General features: G+C 42.1%; 1 protein-coding gene across 6 annotated transcripts in view; it reads left to right on the top strand.

Annotated features, from left to right (window-relative positions):
• wnk2 (WNK lysine deficient protein kinase 2) overlaps positions 1–21,798 on the top strand; it is a 103,653-nt gene extending 81,855 nt beyond the window's left edge. The window contains exons 23-28 of one of the 6 annotated variants that reach the window (XM_062052429.1): positions 2,065–2,297; positions 2,375–2,593; positions 2,713–2,811; positions 12,431–12,475; positions 12,584–12,906; positions 21,203–21,798. In XM_062052429.1, the coding sequence (XP_061908413.1) occupies positions 2,065–2,297; positions 2,375–2,593; positions 2,713–2,811; positions 12,431–12,475; positions 12,584–12,906; positions 21,203–21,427 (1,144 nt within the window). In that variant the 3' untranslated portion in view covers positions 21,428–21,798. Of the gene's footprint in view, positions 1–2,064; positions 2,298–2,365; positions 2,594–2,712; positions 2,812–12,430; positions 12,493–12,583; positions 12,907–21,202 lie in introns of those variants that run through there. The other 5 variants (XM_062052436.1, XM_062052423.1, XM_062052446.1 and 2 more) reach the window with 5 other exon arrangements.
• The last annotated feature ends 718 nt before the right edge of the window (positions 21,799–22,516 follow it).

Raw genomic sequence — 22,516 nt, 5'->3', positions numbered from 1 at the left:
CATACAGTTGATAAACAGTTGCCATAGCCAATCAGATCATGAGTTGTTGTCAGTAAGGCCTTCTAGCTGGCCTCACGCTGTGATTGGATACTCACTTGGGAGTCCCAAGTGAGTATCCAATCACAAGTTGCGAAAACAGGAAGTGGCACTGGAGCCATACGAACCATAGAAAGCCACAGAAAACGCGCCCGTACTCACAAAGAAGGAGAGCAAAATGTTGATTAGGTGGCAGATATATATTTGCAAGGCCATTTTCAAGAAGGATACTTAAGAGAAACTACATCTTGTGAGACGAGGTCGGCCGAGACCGGAAGCTATCCCGGCGGTGAAATGGTTTGCCCGCCACTTTCACTCAAAGTAACCGACGATGAGCGGTACCACTGGCTTATACGGCGTCAACAAATTATGAGATCAAATATTTTATTTCTTAATTTTTTCACGTTTCATTTGTTTTATACAATTCTTTGAATTTTGACAGTACCACGTAAGATATGTTTTAATTGCTGAAGCGGGTTTATTGAATGTTAAATGCGCCAAAAAAGTTACCGTTTTGTACACTGTTGAGGGGTTTCAATGACCAGTAGTGTGCAAGTGTGTTTCTGTATAGTATCTCCAGCCGTGTCCATGCGGTGACATAAATTACAGTATTTTGAGAGGTGAAGTCGGACTAAGTAGGACATCACTGAAGGCCTAGGTGAGAAACGCACGGCCCACCACTGGGTTTAAGGTTAAGGTTGGTGGAGATTTAGTTCTCCAACGTTTTGAATATCAAAATAAAGGACGACAAAGGCAAAGTGATAATTGTGGCGATGTCATCTGGATGTCACAAGAACGTCACCAGAGATTCAATATCAAAAACGTTACAATTAACACCCTTACGCAGATAACAGCTAAGTCTCCCATAGTTGGCCAGTATGTAGCTAAGTGTAGCGTGATGGAAAAGCAAACAACTGACAGATCTAAAAACACATTACAGTGGTACCTCAGGATACGAGTGCCCCAGCATATGAGTTTTTCAGGACACAAGCTGTCCCCCGGCTAATTGTTATGCTTTTGGTTACGATCCTTCCCACCGCTAGTTGCCGTAGCGAAAGTGAACCCAGTAAGATCCGACCAAAACACGACTAGCATTAGTTTATAGCTAGAGATCGACACATTTTTGTTTTTCCGACCGTGGGGACGAAGAAAGTGAGTGTGAAGGTCAGCGCTGAGAAGAAAAAGCAGACGATATTAATTGAATTAAAGAACAAAATCATCAAAAATAAGGCAGAGCGTTTAGCAGACTTGGTGAAGCGGTTAGAGTGTATCACTGCTAGTCTGCACCTTACTGAAGCAGAGAGAATTGATAACGCCAGCCAAGGATGTTAAAATAATATCTAAACAGTGGACATTTTCCATGAAAATATGGAGATTCTGCTAATGATGTGTTTGACGTAAAAACACCTTGAAGCAGATACTGTAGAAGTCCACTATCCAATGTAAATACTGTACATTATGATTACATTACTTCATTAATCTACTGCAGTTGTTCGTAGTACATTCTATTGTGTTGTTTTATATAATATTTCTCATCTAAAAGTTTATTTTTATTTTCAAAAGTCATGTTACATGTTCAACATTCCCCGTTTTGGGGAGGCCAGGCACCAAATAAATGGATTTTAATTCATTTCAAGGGGCGATGACGTTTCGCAATACAAGTTTTTTCAAGATACGAGCTGCGTCACAAAACCAAATCAACTCGTATCCCGAGGTACCACTAGGTTATTGACAGTTGTGGCTGTAGGCAACCCCATGATGTAGTTTTCATTAACCCCACAAGATGGCAGTAGCTAAAGTATGTTAGCGTCCAGCAGTTATGTGTGTAAATCATGCGTGTTACATTTGTCGTACTGTCATCAGCATGCTGACTAAGAATTTTGCTCCTTACCGGGATTTGCCGCAATGGTTGTGTTGTTTTCTCATAATTACAGTTGAATATTAAAGATAATATCTGAGGAATTACAATTTCTGCCTGTATTTTGAGTGAGTTTGTGAGCATGGCGGTTCTGCTTCTGTTCCCCTCAGACATCTAAGAGAGATCTCTGAGCTTCAGGCCCACCAGCGAGGAGAAGTGGAGCTGCTGTATTGCCGGCTGGGGAAAGCCCCCCCCGCAGGGCTGACGTACTCGCACGTAGCGCCGCCTGTGGGCCGCAGAAAAAGGTCTGGCAAGCACAGGCTAAAACCCGGCAAACTGCTCAGCCCTCTGGTGCAGCAGTTCCGACACGTCACCAATAAAAGCGCAGACTGCGGCAGAACCGGTGAGTATCGCCCAGCTGCGCATCGAGCGAGAAAGCTGCCGCCTTCCTGACGCTCGTATTTCCGTCAGCCGCTCCAGGAAGCGGTGACACGGCTGTGAGCTTAAACGGATCTCCAGCCAGGGGGTCCATCGCCACTCAGGGCGGGGCCCGCTCTTGCACCGGTCACTTACCCAGCTCCGCCTCGGAACCCGTGCAGACTCAGCAGCCCTGCTCCCTCAAGTGCTCCTTGTCGACGGATAACATTTACGCGGGACTGTATGGAGATGGCACCAGTGCACAAGCGCCGCTAGGACAAGGTGAGTGCCAACAATACTGGCATTACAACATGGCGGCGCTTCCTAAATGAGAGTTCGATTTCCCGTCTGCTCTTCTCACTGTAACGTCTTCTCCCTTTTTTGATTATACTCCTTTCCAGGCTGGTCTAATCACCCTCAACCGTCTGAGAGAGTGACCTATAAATCCAGTAGCAAGCCCCGAGCTAGATTTCTCAGTGGGCCTGTGCCTTTATCTATCTGTTTGTATCTTTTCCTGCATAGCTTCACTCTTTGTGTCTTTTCTGCACTTTTTCAACTCTACTTCTGTTTTGCTCAATGTAAAAGTGCTACCTCGGTTTTTTCATCTGCAATCCTTTCCGATAGATCTGACGAAAACCGAACCAAAGCAATTCTTCCCATAAAAAATAATGGAAGACCAATAAATTCCTTCTGGACACCAAAAAACATAACACAAAACCGACTTTATTGAGAACTAGAAAAACACTCATAGCTCAGACTATCTCTGAATAGTAAATAATCCCTTTAAACACAGTGCAACCTTGATTTACCAAGATGAGGTTGAAGTGGGGAGGGCTATTGAGGTTTGGGTGGGGACCCCAAGACTGCCCCCTTAGGTTAAGTTTGCGCAGTCCCAAAGGGTTTTAAACTAAAAGGTAAAAAAAACACATTAAAACAAGTGGGGAACAGTACACTGGGAAAACAAGTTGACTTTATGTTCTTAATTGTGTTTCATTGTATCCATGAAACTACAAACCCCGTTTCCATATGAGTTGGGAAATTGTGTTAGATGTAAATATAAACGGAATACAATGATTTGCAAATCAATTTCAACCCATATTCAGTTGGATATGCTACAAAGACAACATATTTGATGTTGAAACTGATAAACATTTTTTTTTTTGCAAATAATCATTAACTTTAGAATTTGATGCCAGCAACACGTGACAAAGAAGTTGGGAAAGGTGGCAATAAATACTGATAAAGTTGAGGAATGCTCATCAAACACTTATTTGGAACATCCCACATGTGAACAGGCATATTGGGAACAGGTGGGTGCCATGATTGGGTATAAAAGTAGATTCCATGAAATGCTCAGTCATTCACAAACAAGGATGGGGCGAGGGTCACCACTTTGTCAACAAATGCGTGAGCAAATTGTTGAACAGTTTAAGAAAAACTTTTCTCAACCAGCTATTGCAAGGAATTTAGGGATTTCACCATCTACGGTCCGTAAAACTGTTGAACAACTTAAGCTGTACATCAAGCAAGAATGGGAAAGAATTCCACCTGAGAGGCTTAAAAAATGTGTCTCCTCAGTTCCCAACGTTTAGTGAGTGTTGTTAAAAGAAAAGGCCATGTAACACAGTGGTGAACATTCCCTTTCCCAACTACTTTGGCACGTGTTGCAGCCATGAAATTCTAAGTTAATTATTATTTGCAAAAAAAAAAAAAGTTTATGAGTTTGAACATCAAATATCTTGTCTTTGTAGTGCATGCAATTGAATATGGGTTGAAAAGGATTTGCAAATCATTGTATTCCGTTTATATTTACACCTAACACAATTTCCCAACTCATATGGAAACGGGGTTTGTATATCCAGTCGTATTTTGAATCCGCAAAATATGTAAAAACACAGTTTAAACATCACAAAATGCCACCAATTGAGTCAGACATTTTGAATATTCCGCTCTGAATTTCTTCGGCAATTTCTGGAGATTGACGTCACTGGAGTAACACTTTAGCACTCTGACCATAGTATCAGATAAGTCATACTGGAAATGTGCAAACATTAGAAAGATGTGCTGTCTATCATTCACAATCCTTATATCAGACACATTTGTTTTCTTTTTTTTTTTAATGCATTCTAAGTCGTAAATAAATTAATACGTAATAAGTCTGCTAACAATTGGGTTAGGGTTCTATTTCGCCCACAAAACCCTCTAAATAACCATACAAAACCCGCCAACAATACTCTTATACATATCGTGACCTGAATATTAACCAAATATTAGCGATGTTGTTTTATAGGCGCTGACGCAGACTGACTATTTTTTTGGCTGCGCAATTATACAGACAGCTAAGTAGTCCACAGGTGCTTTTGCTGCGAGCCGGCAGTGATATCTTGCTGCTCCCGCATCATTGCGTCTCGGCTCATCAAAGTTATTCTAAATGATTAATTTATGCCTCTCATCTGAATAATAGGAAGATTTAGTCATACATCTAGAAGTTGTTCATCTGTGACATTCAGTTTATACCTCGAGATGGAGACAAACACACACATAACCGAAAACAGTGTCTGCAGGGAGACTTTTTCCTGTTAACCCTTTGTGTTGATCAAGGTTAATTCTTCAACTAAAAGAGATGAACATCATATCAGTCGTCATCACAGTGAGAGCAGACATAGTACAGTAAGCTATAGTTTTATTATTTTTATAGTTTGTATTTCTTGTTTAGCACTTAGCAATACTGCTACATGATGCTTAGTGCCTCACTAAAGATGGATTTGTTTAGCTTCTAAAACTTGGGAGCTCATCCTCCTTATATTCAAGATCAACAATATAGGGTTATGGATCATAATTTTTCCCAAAGTAATCGATGTTGGCTCTCACAAAGTCTGCATGATTTGCATTGTTGTTGATGGGGAAGGGGTCTGCGGTTCCTACCTCTACGTCACACAGTCACTTTACTGGCTTCCTCATTATCTCTCAAAATGGCTCGGGAATCTCCGTGAGATTGATACTACTTTGATCCTATTGATTTATTCGCAAACTTTATAAGTCTTTCGGTGTCATAAATCAGATATATATGATAATAGCTATAATATAGAGGCAACTTGTTTTTCCACTCTACTGGTACACACGGGAGGACATAACAAAACACACAGAGCTGCTGCAACCAGCTGCCACTTCAGAGGCGTCATTTTTACATACAGCAACAAAAGTAAAACGCAAAGAAAACTAAACATGAGTAATAATGGGTTCCAACCTCTACAAATGTCCATATTTTAGCAAATGTTTGTACACTTTGAACACAATATAAAGTAAAGGTTGGAATCTTTGATTTGATTCTTGTGGCGACAATTCGATTCAGCATCAATTTTTGATTCAGCAAGACTTTCGTAATATATTATTTGGTATATAAAGGACAATAAAAACACTTCAAAACAGGTTACAGGTTATAAAAGCTCTTCTTGGCTGCTTACTTACGACTTATTCGCTCCTGTTGGTCGCCTTTAAAAAAATAGTATTTTATTTACAAAAATCAATCAAAAAAAACAACCCAATCCCAGCTTTACAATACATCCATCCATTCATCCATTTTCTACCGCTTGTCCATACATAGGATAGACATTTACAAAGCAATTGAGAAGACATAAGAATGCAATTCTTAATAAATACAAAAGGAAAAAAAGCTAAAAAATAAAAAAAAGGAAACCAAAAACATATCAAAGCAACAGTATCAATATTAATAATAATAATAATAATAATAATAATATCAAAAGTGAAGTGACTGGGATGAGAATCAGCACCTCCAGGTCCGAGTCCATGGTTCTCGCCCGGAAAAGGGTGGAGTGCCATCTCCTGATTGGGGAGGAGACATTGCCCCATGTGGAGGAGTTCAAGTACCTCAGAGTCTTGTTCACGAGTGAGGGAAGAGTGGACCGTGAGATCGACAGGCGGATCGGTATGGCGTCTTCAGTAATGCGGACGCTGTATCGATCCGTTGGGGTGAAGAAGGAGCTGAGCCGGAAGGCAAAGCTCTCAATTTACCGGTCGATCTACGTTCCCATCCTCACCTATGGTCATGAGCTTTGGGTTATGACCAAAAGGACAAGATCACGGGTACAAGTGGCTGAAATGAGTTTCCTCCGCCGGGTGGAGATAGGGTGAGAAGCTCTGTCATCCGGGAGGAGCTCAAAGTAAAGCCGCTGCTCCTCCACATCGAGAGGAGCCAGATGAGGTGGTTCGGGCATCTGGTCAGGATGCCACCCGAACGCCTCCCTAGGGAGGTGTTTCGGGCACGTCCGACCGGTTGGGAGGCCACGGGGAAGACCCAGGACACGTTGGGAAGACTATCTCTCCCAGCTGGGCTGGGAACGCCTTGGGATCCCCCGGGAGGAGCTGGACGAAGTGGCTGGGGAGAGGGAAGTCTGGGCTTCTTTGCTTAGGATGCTGCCCCCGCGACCCGACCTCAGATAAGCGGAAGAAGATGAATGGATGGAATAATATCAATATAAATTGTTTGATGTTAATCCAAACATCTTCTTAACACACACACACACAAACACACTAATATATATATATATTGTGGTACCTGATTCTCACCAAGACACAGAGTGGGTTTTGCAGCAAGCCGAAAAGGGCATTTATTGCACAAGTCTTTTTAGGAAGGGCGGGGTGTGGAAGTAGCAAACTTAAAGTGTCCAGTAATAAACATAAATATCTCCCATCTGGGGCTCTCAGTCCTTCACACAGCACTCTTCTTTAAAAGGTCAAAGGTCATTGCCTATCAAACAATAGAAACACAACATAAGTCAAACATTTCACTAATAATGTCCTTAGTGGTGAAATGGTGGATGTCTCACTTACCGCCTGATGCACCTGCCTTGACACAGAGGAGAGCCAGACTTGAATGAGGCAGAGTTAAGAAGGGTTTGTCGCTGGGCCACACCTGGCCGCACAGCTGGTGACACTTCAGGCTGATTGAGTATGTACAGGGGAATGTACCGCCCCTCGATGATGCGGCCAAGGCTGGGGCGTTGTCTTCCGTGTTCCACTCTGCCTCCATTCCCTGGCTCCTCCCCTGTGAGGTGCCTACCTGTCAGGCGGTGCTTAAGTGAGACTCCACAATATATATATATATATATATATATATATATATATGATTATGAATGATTATGAATGATTTAGAATCATAATAAATAAATAAATATAGCGTTTTGGATGTGAATCCATTTTTTTGAGCATTCCCAATATAGAGCACTAAACAGTACTGTATATCAAAGCAACATAACAAGGAGGTGATGGATGAACTCTCTATCTGAAAACAAAGTCAAAACAACAACGAGCTGAACTTTCCTCACTTTTAGCCTACCTGCGATACGCGCACACACTGTCACTAGCCCTGCGGTGCACTCACAGTTTGAAATCACAAAACCCCTTAACTGTAACAGCCATGTTGCTACAATGATTAAGAATAAAACATTTCCTCCACTTTACCTTGTTGGTTAATCATCTTTGTCCGCAGCGGGGGGCTGGGGAGAGGCAGCGTCAACAAAGCTGTGGATGCTTCCTGAATGTTTCCAACCACACATCGCTTGTCCATAGCTTTCTTTGGACTCTATTGACCTAGCAAAACTTTCAAAATGAAGCACTAGTACACAGTGACAATGTTCTTACCCCAAAGTATATTTAAATTTGGTCTGTGGTTCGTAAAACGAAAAGTTTGTGCAATCCATCCTTTTTCTACCGCTTGTCCCTTTCGGGGTCACAGGGGGTGCTTGAGCCTATCTCAGCTGCAATCGGTTGGTAAATTGAGTTTCCAGTGTAAATGGAGAGAACGCTCTTGTCAGTGATTCACTCTCTTTGTCTCTGTGGGTGGATAAGGGACCAATAGCATACACCACAGAGAAGTTGAGCCTCGTAAGGTAACGTGGTAGAAATGATCCGATCAGTCTAAAAATGTAATCACTTGTTCTTCAGTTCATTTTTGACATTACCTGAAAGTTTTGACAAAATCTGCATATACACTTTTGACCTATCAATAGCAAAAATAAATAAACGGAGTGAACCCACTTGTCAGTCAGCCACTCTCTTTGTCTCTGTGGGTGGAGGCAGGCTGCTAGCATACAGACACAAAAGTGAGCCACAAAATCAAAACATAATTTAAAGTAGTATAAACCATTTTGATCACCACCAAAATGCAATCAGTTGTTCCTTATCCCATTTCTGACATTTCCTGAAAGTTTCATTAAAATCCAACTACTATCTTTTGTTTTGTTGCTAACTAACAAACACATGATCCCCAACAAAAGAGGGTGATCGTTTTACATGGCAGAATTGTTTTTTTTTAAATACATATAACAAATGAAAAATTTGACCGTGTTTCTCACCTTCTTTATCAACTGCAAAAAGTGGGGCATATAAAAACCAAGGTAGCGCTTTGCCTTTTTGTTTGAGTTTCGTTTTTTGCCTTTTAGCGTCTTTTGCTGCATTTTATCATGTTTATTTAAACAGTTGCTGAGTTGACGGATCAATCAATAATCAAGAAGAGTTTGAGTGTAACAATCTGTCAGACAAGAAAAAACACATTTTAATCATGTTTGAGGTTTGGATAAATACTATTTTTTATATCTCCTTGATTTTCCACAAATTTAAACGTCTTAAAATATACATTCTAACTGATCTAACACACTCTAGTATAGTTTAGAAATGGCAGTGGCTTGGTCACTCTACTCACTGTACCTTGGTTTCAAATAAAGACATGAATAGATAACTATATTTCTATAGTCATGTTAGTATTTAAGATATCAAGCTATTAACGCTGTATTTGCTAGATAGCAATTAGCGGTATAAGATGCCAGCTAGGGATTAGCACGGCAGTTGCCGGCTAGGTAAAACAATAATTAATCTATTTGTGGCAGAATTGGACAAAGTTACGTTTAAGTTATATTTTTTTATCTTGTAGAACAGTGGTGTCAAACTCATTTTAGCTCAGGGGCCGCATGGAGGAAAATCTGTGCACACTCGGGCCGAACTATTAAAATCATGGCATTAAAACAAAAAAAATAAAGACAACTTCAGATTGTTTTCTTTGTCTTACTTTGGGCAAAAATAGAACAAACTAATTCTGAAAATATTCCAATAAAAATATAGAACAAAATACCGGCCGCCGTAAAGTTTAGATCCATGAAGGAAAGAAGAAAGTGAATGAATGTTTATAACTGAATTAATTTACGTATGCATAAGAATGTGTTTTCTTTTGTATCATTTTTTTAATGAATAAAGTAACATTTATGACAACCTTTTTCCAAAACACAATATAGAATGTGAGATATAACAGGATAATGCATACATTTATCATTTGTTTTCAAAACGGTTACAAAAAAGTGGGACTCCAAAAATTTACTGTGGGACCCCATTGTTATGACTTGATGAGGTCCCTGGAACCCCATTTTGAAAATTCCTTTTGCCAACACTGATGGAGTATTGGCACAGGCGGCTGTGACCTGCGGGCCGGTTTCAATACTAATCAAATATCATCCCAGGGGCCATAGATATTTCATTCGTGGACTGGATCTGGCCCGCGGGCCTTGATTTTGACACCCCTGTCCTAGAACATAACTGTGGTGCGTTCAGGGGACCTTGATTAATGGTCGAAAATGAGGCGCGTCACCACCTGAGCTTTTATTGGCAGGCGTGATCAATGGATAGGAGTGTTTGGATGCAAGAGGGAACGAGTTAATCCCATCTTTTAAATATACAATATTTTTATTAAATATTATTATTTAAGTTTTTACCATACAAAATCATGGAGACATTATAAGCTGCATACAAAAAATGTGTTTTAAAAAGCTTGTTTCAACAAAATTAAGTCAATAGAGTGTGTGTATTTGGGCGGTGACGTTAGGTTTGGGGTGGGAGCCCTTCAGGAGTTTAATAATAAATTATATTAAGTAAGTAATATTAAAGACCAAAATGGTTCCACTAAGGCAATTTTGTTTGGGGGCAGAGAAAGCCCTGTGTGCACACTTGCAGACCAACATCATGTACACCCCCAAAATCTAAGAGTGCATCAAAACTTTTTTATTCATTCTGCAGACTTTTTGTATGAGATTAGATCAGGGGTCCCCAAACTACGGCCCGCCAGCGTCCCGAGTAAAAAAAGAAAAGAAAAAAAGAACAATTTATTTTTATTTTTTTATTATTATTATTTTTTTAAATCTGTCCTTTTTCGCTTATCCATCAATCCATTTTCTACCGCTTGTTACTGGGTCTCCTAGGCAGATACGGCCCGCTAGCGTCCAAAATCCGGCCCGCGGGTAGTCCCGAGTTAAAAAATAAATAAATATATATATATATATTTTTTTTAATCTGTCCTTTTTCACCCATCCATCAATCCAATTTGTATCGCTTGTTACTGGACCTCCATCGTGACGTCAATTAGTGCACGAGGGGAAAAAAATAGCGAAATACGTTGGACTCCGAGTGTAGAGTTTTTAAATATCAGTGGACATATGACTTTTTTTTGTTCAGTGTAGGGAAAAAGCAGTTTCTATTATATATACATATATATATATATATATATATATATATATATATATATATATATATATATATATATATATATATATATATATATATATATATATATATATATATATATATATATATATATATATATATATATATATATACTGTATATATATATATATATATATATATATATATATATATATATATATATACTGTATATATATATATATATATATATATATATATATATATATATATATATATATATATATATATATATATATATATATATATACATAAATATATGTGTATATATATATATACTGTATATATATATATACATATATATATATAAGTATATATATATATATAAGTATATATACATATATATATGTATATATATATATATATATATATATATATATATATATATATATATATATATATATATATATATATATATATATATATATATATATATATATATATATATATATCAGTGGCGTGCGGTGAGGTTAATGTCTGGTGAGGCACGACTGCATCATCACAGTCAAATTTAAAAACATATGAACCTGCAGTGCAGGTGTACCTAATGTTGTGTCCCTGCGGTCGTTCGCGGCTCCTGCAGCGCGAGCATTGTTGTTTTTGCACTTTTTGGCTTCTTGTTAAGTGACTTTTTTTGGGTGGATTCGGTCTTGCACGTGGAGGGTTTGGGTGTGGGCTTTGGTTGGTGTGGCCGCGGTGCTCCCGTCGGGCAGTGCATTCTGCGGCGGAGGTGATTGGCACCAGGAGGCGGGGTTATGAGACGAGCCTCACACAGTGTGTCTCCGCAGCAGATTTATGATCGCTCAGCACTAAAAATACGTTACACACATACAGTTGTTGACAAAATACACTGTACATTATATACCTCAGCTAACTAAACTATGGAAATGTATAATATAATTCATATAGCAATACGGTCTCACTGCACAGCAGGCCAGCAGTTAGCCGAGTCACAATCCATGGTGAGGCACAAGTGCCTCAACTGGCTGCTGATCACCGCACCGTCTCTTCTCAGTATTGAACGGCAAATGTGAAAATAAAAATAAAAATAATCTAAAACTGGTGAAGTTAAATGGAAAATAACTTTAGTATAATCACTGGATACATATAACAATTTAATAATTTTTTTTTTCTTTTTCTTTTTTTTCTTCTTTCCATGATGGCAGGTGAGGCCCCGCCTCCCCTGCCTCTAGTGACGGCACGCCACTGATATATATATATATATATATATATATATGTGTGTATATATATACAGTATATACTGTATATAGAGCCCGGCCCCTGGCCAAATTTCTTTAACCCAACGCGGCCCCTGGGTCAAAAAGTTTGGGTATCCCTGGATTAGATGTTTGTGCATTGATCTGTATTCATAAATGGCCGTCTGTCTTTCTGTCTCTCTACTCTTCTCCATTGTTTCCATCACGCTGCACTTGGCTATTGCTTATGTTTGGCTTCTAAATCAGGTTTATGTTGTTGCTTGGCTTGATGCATATCGTGATCACGCCATATTGTCCTCTGGCGGGACAAGATTAGTGAAGTGTGTGTTTTGTCTCACAGGGACGACGCTGAAGCGACTGTGTCTTGGCAAAGAGCGCGGCAACAGTATGTAGTTCATTTATGTATGTAAATGAATCACAATCATGTCGCGTGCATCAATCCTGTTGTCCTTGTGGTCATGGAGTCATGCCGTGTGCGTATGTTTGATGCCAGGGTTCGGCGCCAATTCAGGGGCTGTTAATCCGTCGCAGCAGCCGCCCACCGGGGCCACGCCGCCTCCTCATCCGCCAGTGATGGGACTGGCGCAGGCTCAGGCCAATAACAGCAACAACAAGACAGGAAGCTACGCCGGCTCATCAATGAGTGCCGCCGACATCAACCTGCCTGAAGATCTGCAAAGACTGATGGAGCACTGGGCCCAGGAGGTTCTCATTGTCTCCCACAGGCCGCACACTAACTCCCTGCACATTGGTGGGCAGCAGCTTCTGGATCAGATGCTTCCCACAACTCGTGAAGAACTTGCTAGTACTTCAGAGGTGAGACAAAAACCCAGCTGTCATGAAGTCTAATAATATTGTCACTCGTTAATGGAGGGAACCTTATGTCTTCTTAATGACAATATATGATATGTTTAGCCTTAATGAAGGCTTCATGGGGATGACTGTTTCACCCTGAAACTGATTATTTCTACAGTTTTTACATGGTACCCTAATTTAAGAGATTTTGAGTTGACCGCCATGGGCCCTGTCTTCGGCTAATTGCAAGCAAACATTCCCCACTTACTTCCAATTCCTGTCACTAGTTGGCGTAGCAAATGTCATAGTGAGCCTCGTAAGATCCGCCCAAAACATTTGGTCTTACTCGCTAGTATTAGCTTATAACTTGATATTTGCTGACGTAAAGAAAGAAATCATCAAACACAGCTAGCTAACTAGGTGAAGCAGTTGGAGTGTATCACTGGTCTAGTCTATACTATAATACTGAATCAGAATGAGTCGATAACACCACGTTCTAAATGGCGGATATGTATCCATGAAAATATGGAGAAGCTGCTGATGGTGTGTTTGATGGAGAATCAGCTCAAAGGAGATACCGTAGAAGTCCACTCTCCGAGTTAAATACCGTACCTTATTATTACATTACTTCATAAAAAAGTTTGTAGTACATTATATTGTATTGTTTTACAATACAATACAATATTTAATATCTAAAGATGTGTTTTTCTTTTTAAAAAGCATGTTACATGTTAAAATGGTGCTGTTTTGGGGGAGGGGCAAGCACTCATTTAATTGATTTTAATACATTTAAATGGGAGGCGTTGATTTGATCAAGGACCGAGATTTCCCTTGCCCAGACCCTGGTCACCGGGGACCCCCTCTTGAGCCAGGCCAGTTGGGGTTCGATGGTGAGCACCTGGTGGCCAGGACTGTCCCATGGGACCCCCCTCCAATGGGCTCACCACTCAAAGGAGGGGCCATAGAGGTCTGGTGCAGTGTGAGCTGGGCTGTCCGATCGTCGGCTACAGAATCTAGCTCTTGGGACGTGGAACATCAAATCAAATCAAATCCAATCAACTTTATTTATAAAGCACATTTAAAATTTACCACAGGGGTAGCCAAAGTGCTGTACAATGGGCAGGTTAAAAATAATACGAGAACCGAGCAAACACAACACAACACAAACAGAACACGAAAAAAAAAATAAAATAAAATATAAAAACATAAAAACATAAAAACATAAAAACATAAAAACTGGTTCACAGCAGGTGTATTATGGGGCGCCATTGCAGGATGGATATCACTCAGTGTTAAAAGCCTCTGAATAAAAGTATGTTTTTAAGAGAGATTTAAAAACAGGAAGAGAGGAGGCTTGTCTAACACTCAGAGGTAGGTCGTTCCAGAGCTTGGGAGCAGCAGCAGCGAAAGCTCTGTCACCTCTAAGCTTCAGCCTTGTGTCCGGGACCGTCAGTAGCAGCTGATCGGCTGATCTTAGGGATCGGGTGGGGCAGTAAGGCTGAAGGAGGTCGGAGAGATATGTTGGCGCGAGGTTGTTTAGACATTTAAAAACAAATAAAAGGAGTTTAAAATTGATTCTGTAACGCACAGGGAGCCAGTGAAGGGACGCTAATATAGGGGTGATGTGCTCACGTCTGCGGGTCTGTGTTAGCAGACGGGCAGCAGAGTTCTGCACGAGCTGCAGGCGGGCGAGGGAGGCCTGGCTAATGCCTACATACAAGGCATTGCAGTAGTCTAAACGAGTCGAGATAAAGACGTGGATTAATTTCTCGAGATCATGTCCTGATAGAAGCGGTTTCACTTTCGCTATTTGGCTTTTTTGTACGACGCTGCTGATTTGTTTTTCGAATTCAAAATATGAGTCGAACTTTACCCCCAGGTTTGTGACACAGTCGCTGAGATATGGGGTCAGAGTGCCGAGGTCAACGTTGGGGGAGGGGGAGCGACTTGGACCGAACAACATAACTTCTGTTTTGTCTTCATTTAGGCTCAGGAAGTTAGCTGAAAGCCAGGCTTTGATGTCGTGCAGGCAGTCAGTAAGACGTTGAACTGTGTTATTTTGTGCCATGGGAAAATAAATCTGGCAATCATCGGCATAAAAATGAAATGCAATATCGTACTTCCTAAAAATAGAACCAAGGGGGAGAAGGTAAAGCGCAAATAAGATTGGGGCAAGGATTGAGCCCTGGGGAACCCCATGTGGTAAAGGAGCTGTGGAAGACATAAAACTGTCTATTTTTACACAAAAACTCCTGTCGGTTAAGTACGACCGGAACCAGTTGAGGGCAGCGCCCTTAATGCCCACACAGTTCTCAAGATGAGTGATTAAGGTGGCGTGGTCGACGGTGTCGAAAGCAGCAGACAGATCTAAAAGCACCAGGACAACATATTTACCAGAATCAGTTGACAGGAGGATATCGTTAAAAAATTTTAGAAGCACTGACTCTGTGCTGTGGAGGGCTTTAAAACCGGACTGGAACAACTCAGTGATACCATTATCCTCTAAGAAGGGCAACAATTGACTGTAGACAACCTTCTCTAATATTTTAGAAATGTATGGAAGATTAGAGATAGGTCTAAGGTTAGAGAGGAGAGAGGGGTCGAGGCTTGGTTTTTTAAGTAGAGGTCGTACCACTGCATGTTTAAACTCTACTGGAACTATTCCAGGAGAGAGGCTACTATTGATAATGTTAAGGACACTTGATCCAATAGTAGCAAGTACCTCCTTAAACAGGCGAGGTGGGAGGGAGTCTGCAGGAGAGCCAGAGGGCTTCATATGACTAACTGTGTCATTTAAAAAAGAAAAGGACACCGGCTCAAACTGATGGAAAACAGAAGAGAAATTCAGTGGAACAGAAGGGTCATATGAAGGCTGAGATAAACTGGCTCTAGTTGACACAATTTTGTCAGTGAAAAAATGGAGACAATTTTCACAGAATTCAAAAGAAGCATCAAAACCAACAGATTTGGGAGCATCAATGACAGTGTTAATAGTTTTAAACAGAACTCTGGGGTTGTTATAGTTAGAAGATATAATCTGAGATTGATATATATTCATCTCTGCCTTTACAGTCATCTGAAAGGAAAACAAGCTTTCTTTAAAAATGGCAAAGGACATCACCTCACCACCTGGGGGAGGGAGCCAGAGCTGGTGCGTGAGGTGGAGAAGCTCCAGCTGGATCTTGTCAGACTCACTTTGACACACAGCAGGGTTCTGGAACCAGTCCTCTCGAGAGGGGCTGGATTCTCTTCCAGTGAGAGGCGACGGGCGGGAATGTCATTACTTGTTGCCCAGTGAGTTTAACCCAGTAGATGAGAGGGTAGCTTCCCTCTGCCTCTGGGTTGGGGGACGGGTCCTGACTGTTGTTTGTGCTTACGCACCAAACAGTAGTACAGAGTACCCGTTCTTTTTGGATTCACTAGAGGGAGTACTGGAGAGTGCTCCCTCAGGTGATTCTCTTGTTCTGCTGAGGGACTTCAACGCTCACATTGGCAATGACAGTGAAGCCTGGAGAGACGTGATTGGGAGAAAAGCCAGCCCGGATCTGAACCGGAATGGTGTTTTGTTATTGTACTTTTGTGCTCTTCACATATTATCAATAACAAACACCATGTTCAAACATAAGGTTGTCCATATGTGCACTTGGCACCAGGACACCCTAGGCTGCAGTCTGATGATCAACTTTGTGGTTGTGTCATCGGATTTGCGTTCTCATGTTTTGGACAGTTAGGTGAAGAGAGGGGCTAAAAGCTGCGCCACTCTCTTCTCTTTTTAAAATGCTTGATTCGATGGTGGGGGAGAATGCCGGTCAGACCTGGCAGGACCAAACGCATTGTGAGGGTCTGCTGGGAATGTCAGAGTCTATAGTCAGAGAGAGTTTCAATTCCCAAACCCGGAAGAACTTTGAACATGTCACAAGGGAGGTGCTGTACATTGAGTCCGAGTGGACCATGTTCTGTGCCTCTATTCTCGAAGTGGCCGATCGGAGCTGTGGCCGCAAGGTGGTTGGTGCCTGTCGTGGCGGTAATCTCAGAACCTGCTGGTGGACACCATCGGTGAGGGTACCCATCAAGCTGAAGAAAATGTCCTATGGGGTCATTTTGGCTCGTGGGAGTCCGGAGGCAGTGGACAGGTACCGACAGGCCAAGCGTTGTGCAGCTTTGGCGGTGTCAGAGGCAAAAACTCAAGACATTTCGGTTCGGGGGAGGCATGGAAAACGATTTACAGACGACTGCTTCGATACGATTCTGGACCATCGTCCGCCACCTCAGAAGGGGAAAGCAGTGCACTGTCAACACCGTTGGGGATGGTGTAGATTGTGGAGAAAATAGTGAAGTGAAGTGAATTATAATCATACTTGCCAACCCTCCCGTTTTTAGCGGGAGAATCCCGATATTCAGCGCCTCTCCCGACAACCTCCCGACAGAGATTTTCTCCCGACAAACTCCCGGTATTCAGCCGGAGCTGGAGGCCACGCCCCAAAAAAAAAAAAGGCTGCCACAGCTGCGATTGGACCTGACCAGCCTCCGGGTACAAGTACTGGAGTACCAATTGCTTGCCAGGGAAGATCTTCCCCAGGAAGCAAGGATTGACCGGTTTTGGGCCATGCTAGGGAGAGATGGAAGATTCCACACACTCGTGCATTTGATGAAAGCACTTTTGTGCGTGCCACACAGCAATGCATCATCAGAGAGGGTGTTCAGCATGGTTAGAAAAATAGTGACAGAGAATAGAAAGAGGATGGACAATTCAACCCTTAACAAAGCATTGTACTTTCAAGTACAACAATGAGTAGATGAGTGTCGTGTGTGTGTGTGTGTAAATGTGTAAATAAATGAACACTAAAATTCAAGTATTTATTTTATTTATATATATAATAAAATATATATATGTATATATATATATATATATATATATATATATATATATATATATATATATATATATATATATATATATATATATATAAAATGATAGATGGGTTATACTTGTATAGCGCTTTTCTACCTTCAAGGTACTCAAAGCGCTTTGACAGTATTTCCACATTTACCCATTCATACACACATTCACACACTGATGGGGGGAGCTGCCATGCAAGGCGCTAACCAGCAGCCATCAGAGGCAAAGGGTGAAGTGTCTTGCCCAAGGACACAACGGACGTGACTAGGAAGGTAGAAGGTGGGAATTGAACCCCAGTAACCAGCAACACTCCGATTGCTGGCACAGCCACTCTATCAACTTCGCCATATATATATATATAGCTAGAATTCACTGAAAGTCAAGTATTTATATACATATATATATATATATATATATATATATATATATGAAATACTTGAGTTGGTGAATTCTAGCTGTAAATATACTCTCCTCTTAACCACGCCCCTAACCACGCCCCCCCAACCACGCCCCCCCCCCCACACACACACACCCCCCCCCCCCCCCCCCACACCACCTCCCGAAAGTGGAGGTCTCAAGGTTGGCAAGTATGATTATAATCATATAGCACTTTTCTCTAGTGACTCAAAGCGCTTTACATAGTGAAACCCCTTATCTAAGTTACATTTAAACCAGTGTGGGTGGCACTGGGAGCAGGTGGGTATAGTCTCTTGCCCAAGGACACAACGACAGTGACTAGGATGGCGGAAGCGGGGATCGTACCTGGAACCCTCAAGTTGCTGGCACGGCCATTCTACCAACCGAGCCCCTATACTTCAAAGACCTCCTCAACCCCACCTACACGTCTTCATATGAGGAAGCAGTGCCTGGGAAATCTGTGGTGGACTCTCCTATATCTGGGGCTGAGGTTGCCGAGGTAGTTAAAAAGATCTGAGATGAGATCCGCCCAGAGTTCCTTAAGGCTCTACATGCTGTGGGACTGTTCTAGTTAAAAAAAAAAACTCTGCAGTGCTGCATGGACATCGGGGGCGGGGCCTCTGGATTGGCAGACTAGGGTGGTGGTTCTTCTTTTTAGAAAGGGGAACCAGAGGGTGAGTTCCAACTTTCGTGGGATCACAATCTTCAGCCTTCCCGGTAAGGTCTATTCAGGTGTACTGGGGAGGAGGCTGCGCCGGATAGTCAAACCTCGGATTCAGGAGGATTCAGTGATGTTTTCATCCTGGTCGTGGAACTGGAATGTCATGGAACTATACTCTCAGCAGGATGCTCGAGGGTGCGTGAGAGTTTGCCCAACCAATCTACATGTGCTTTGTGGCATTCGACCTTGTCCCGAAGTCTTGTGGGGAGTTCTCAGAGAGTATGGGGTATGGACCGCCTGATTGTGGCGGTCCCTTCCCTTTATGATTGGTGCCAGAGCTTTATCCACATTGCTAGCAGTAAGTCGAACCCGTTTCTCGTGAGGGTTGAACTCCGCCTGGGCTGCCCTTTGTCACGTGTTCTGTTCCTAACTTTTATAGACAGAATTTCTAGGTGCAGTCAGGACGTTGAGGGGATTCGGTTTGGAGGCTGCAGGAATAGGTCTCTGCTTTTTGCAGAGGATGTGGTCCTGCTGGCTTCATCAGGCCAGGATCTTCAGCTCTCACTGGATCGGTTTGCAGCCGAGTGTGAAGTGACTAGGATGAGAATCAGAACCTCTAAGTCCGAGTCCATGGTTCTCCCCCGGAGAAGGATTGGTGGAGAAGATCTTGCCCTAAGTGAAGGGGTTCAATTACCTCAGAGTGGCGGTTCGGTGCGGCGTCTGCAGTGATGCAGACCCTGTATCGATCCGTTGTGGTAAAGAAGGAGCTCAGCCGGAAGGCAAAGCTCTCAATTTACCGGCCAATCTACGTCCATATTGTCACCTATGATCATGAGCTTTGGGTAATGACCGAAAGGACAAGATCACAAGTACAATTGGCCGAAATGAGTTGCCTATGTCTGGGTGCGGGGCTCTCCCTTAGAGATAGAGTGAGAAGCTCTATCATTGGGGAGGAGCTCAGAGTGAAGCCACGCTCCTCCACATCAAGAGGAGCCAGATGAAGTGGTTTGGGCATCTGGTCAGGATGCCACCCAAACGCCTCCCTGGGGAGGTGTTTAGGGTACGTCTGACCGGCAGGAGGCCATGGGGAAGACCCAGGACACGTTGGGAAGACTAGGTCTCCCAGCTGGCCTGGGAACGCCTCGGAATCCTCGGGGAAGAGCTGAACGTAGTGGCTGGAGACCTAGGATAAGCGTAAAAAGATGAATGGAATGGATGTTGACTTAAAATTGTGTTTAAGCTCTTGAGTGAAGAGCTTCGTTTCAGAACCAATTAAGTTCGTAAGTAAGTATTACTGTATTAGTTGCTAGTTGAGGTCACTAATTAGCGCAAGGTTAAAAGACAATGGCAGAAGCAGCTGTGGCAGTAAAGAAACCTCCCAACATATTTCTTACTAACTCCACAAGATAACGCAGTAGCTGTATTTGAAGTATTATGAGTGGTTAGCATCAGTGGCGGAACAAATCAAAGCCATGCCAGAGGCGGGACACGTGGCCACACCCTTTAAACTCTGTGTTATCGAGCTTTTAGCTCGGCAGTTAGCACGTTCGCCTCTCGTGCCGGCGACCAGGGCTCCCGCCCCGCTCGGAGCAGTAAGAAAAACTCAACGTAGCCGTTAAAGGGTCAGGTTTTTTTTCTTCGCACTTTGCCCTCCACTCTTATGTTTATATGAACTGCCACTCATGTTAACATTGTGGTAAAAATGCTCATCTAGCCTGGTGGACTGTTGATGATGATTTTACCCAGAATACACTTGGAGGCAGTATCGTCGATCCATTTGTAAATTTGCACATCACTAAATGGTATGTATTTATATAGCACTTTACTATACCTGTATGATGACCAAAGCGCTTTACATTACACATCACAATCACCCACTCCCACACACATTCACACACTGACAGCAAAGTGAAATGTGGGAGTAAAAATAACATTTTATTCAATTTTTACACCTACTAAATCACTAATGTCAGTCTTGTAAACGTTTAGCAACCTAACTGGGTCAACCTTTAAGCCCACATTAGTCCAGCTCTTTTATTACTGGTGATTAGAATACACTTGTGTGCATGACCTGAGCTCCTCAGGGTCCAAGCCATGGAATAGGCCCACCTTCCTCAGCTCTGAGGTTAAGGGCCCGCTCAGGGTAGGTCCCAACATCCAGCAGCTTTATCTAGCTCTGCATGCGTTATAAAATATTGTCAGTAGCATCCAGACAATGTGGGTTTGAGGTTACTGTTGACAATGTTATGACAAGTACGAAATAATAAAGTTTGAGGGTTTCAAGTAATTTAAAAATGATTCCATGAAAAGTAATATTATCAAATGATCCAATCTTCAAGGTGTTGTCATGGATGATCCCAGGTGTGGAAAGCAGCCACCTTCCACTGACATGCCCTGAAAACCTCGCCATGATCAACACAGGCCCAGGCAGCGTTTGTCAGCTCCTCTCGCCCGCTCATCTCCGCCTGGGTCAATCACCCCTCGCCCTTCCTTCTGGAATCTCTGCCTTTCCTGGTACGCCTCCTGCTCCCCCAGAGGCGGACCCCAAAGCAAGAACTCTCTAATCCGACGTAGCAGCGTCTTCCAAGTCGTACCAAAAAACACAAGTTGTAGTCCATGTGCAAATACTGTACATAGTGTATTTAAGCATACCTCATGTTCATGTGCAGTGCAATGGCTGTTATCAAAATGCTGATTCGGGTCATTGCTGGAGTGACTTGACTTCATTTGTGTTGCTCTTGTATATAAGAAGTCATCTGTACATAAGTTGTGTGTTTGTACAGTAGATGCTGCTGCAGCTTGGTGTCTTAGTGCAACACCTGAGCAGTCGGCATCATGGCGACACTGTGAACGACCTGTGCTCCCCAGGACACTGCTAGGGGTTCTTATTATATACACTATATCATATTTAGATAAATATATATTTTTATTTTTATTAGGTTTTTTTTCCATTGATAATGAAATGCTTCCAGCACGGGAATATTCTCCAGAGATTTGAATGGACTTTATTTTCAGGTGAAAACCACCTGTGAGTGTGCCTTGCATTGCAGTTTCTGAAGGTTCAAAGGAAGTTATTAACAATGTAAATATCCTTCAATTATGCATACTCAGCACTTCAATAGATTACAAACAGACTGTTCAGGTTGTTTTAGAAGATAGTTCGCCCTCATCCGAAAGGTTTCACCAGTTAATGCTCATGCCTAGATAGGATAGCTCTAGCCTGGGAATTTGTCATCTATTCTCATGACGAGATAGGACAGCATGAACTGATCAAGCCTAATAGTAACTACAATAAAATCAGTTCATGCGCGCGACTATATAGGACAGGTCTAGTCGAAGGGGTTAGCCTATCTTGTCGTGAGCATGAATTGATTTTGTTTTTAGGCTGCATTTGTTCACGCTGTCCGATCTAATCATTAACAGGAATTGACGGAGCCTAACAGACTAAAAATAAATAAATTCATGCTCCTGACTAGATAGGACAGCTCTAGCCCGAGAGTTTGAACTATATAATCTTAAGCATGAACGGACATAGCCGATAGTTGTTGTCCTATCCAGTCATCAGCATCAACTGATTATGGTTAAAAATATATTTATGCTCAAGACTAGATTGGACAGCTTTAGTCCGAGCAGTTGTCATTTATTCTCATGAC

This window comes from Entelurus aequoreus, linkage group LG01 (assembly GCF_033978785.1).
Source record: "Entelurus aequoreus isolate RoL-2023_Sb linkage group LG01, RoL_Eaeq_v1.1, whole genome shotgun sequence".
In the NCBI taxonomy this organism is placed as follows: domain Eukaryota; kingdom Metazoa; phylum Chordata; class Actinopteri; order Syngnathiformes; family Syngnathidae; genus Entelurus; species Entelurus aequoreus.
Note: the sequence above shows the minus strand (reverse complement) of the source record. Positions and strands in the feature narration are given on the sequence as shown.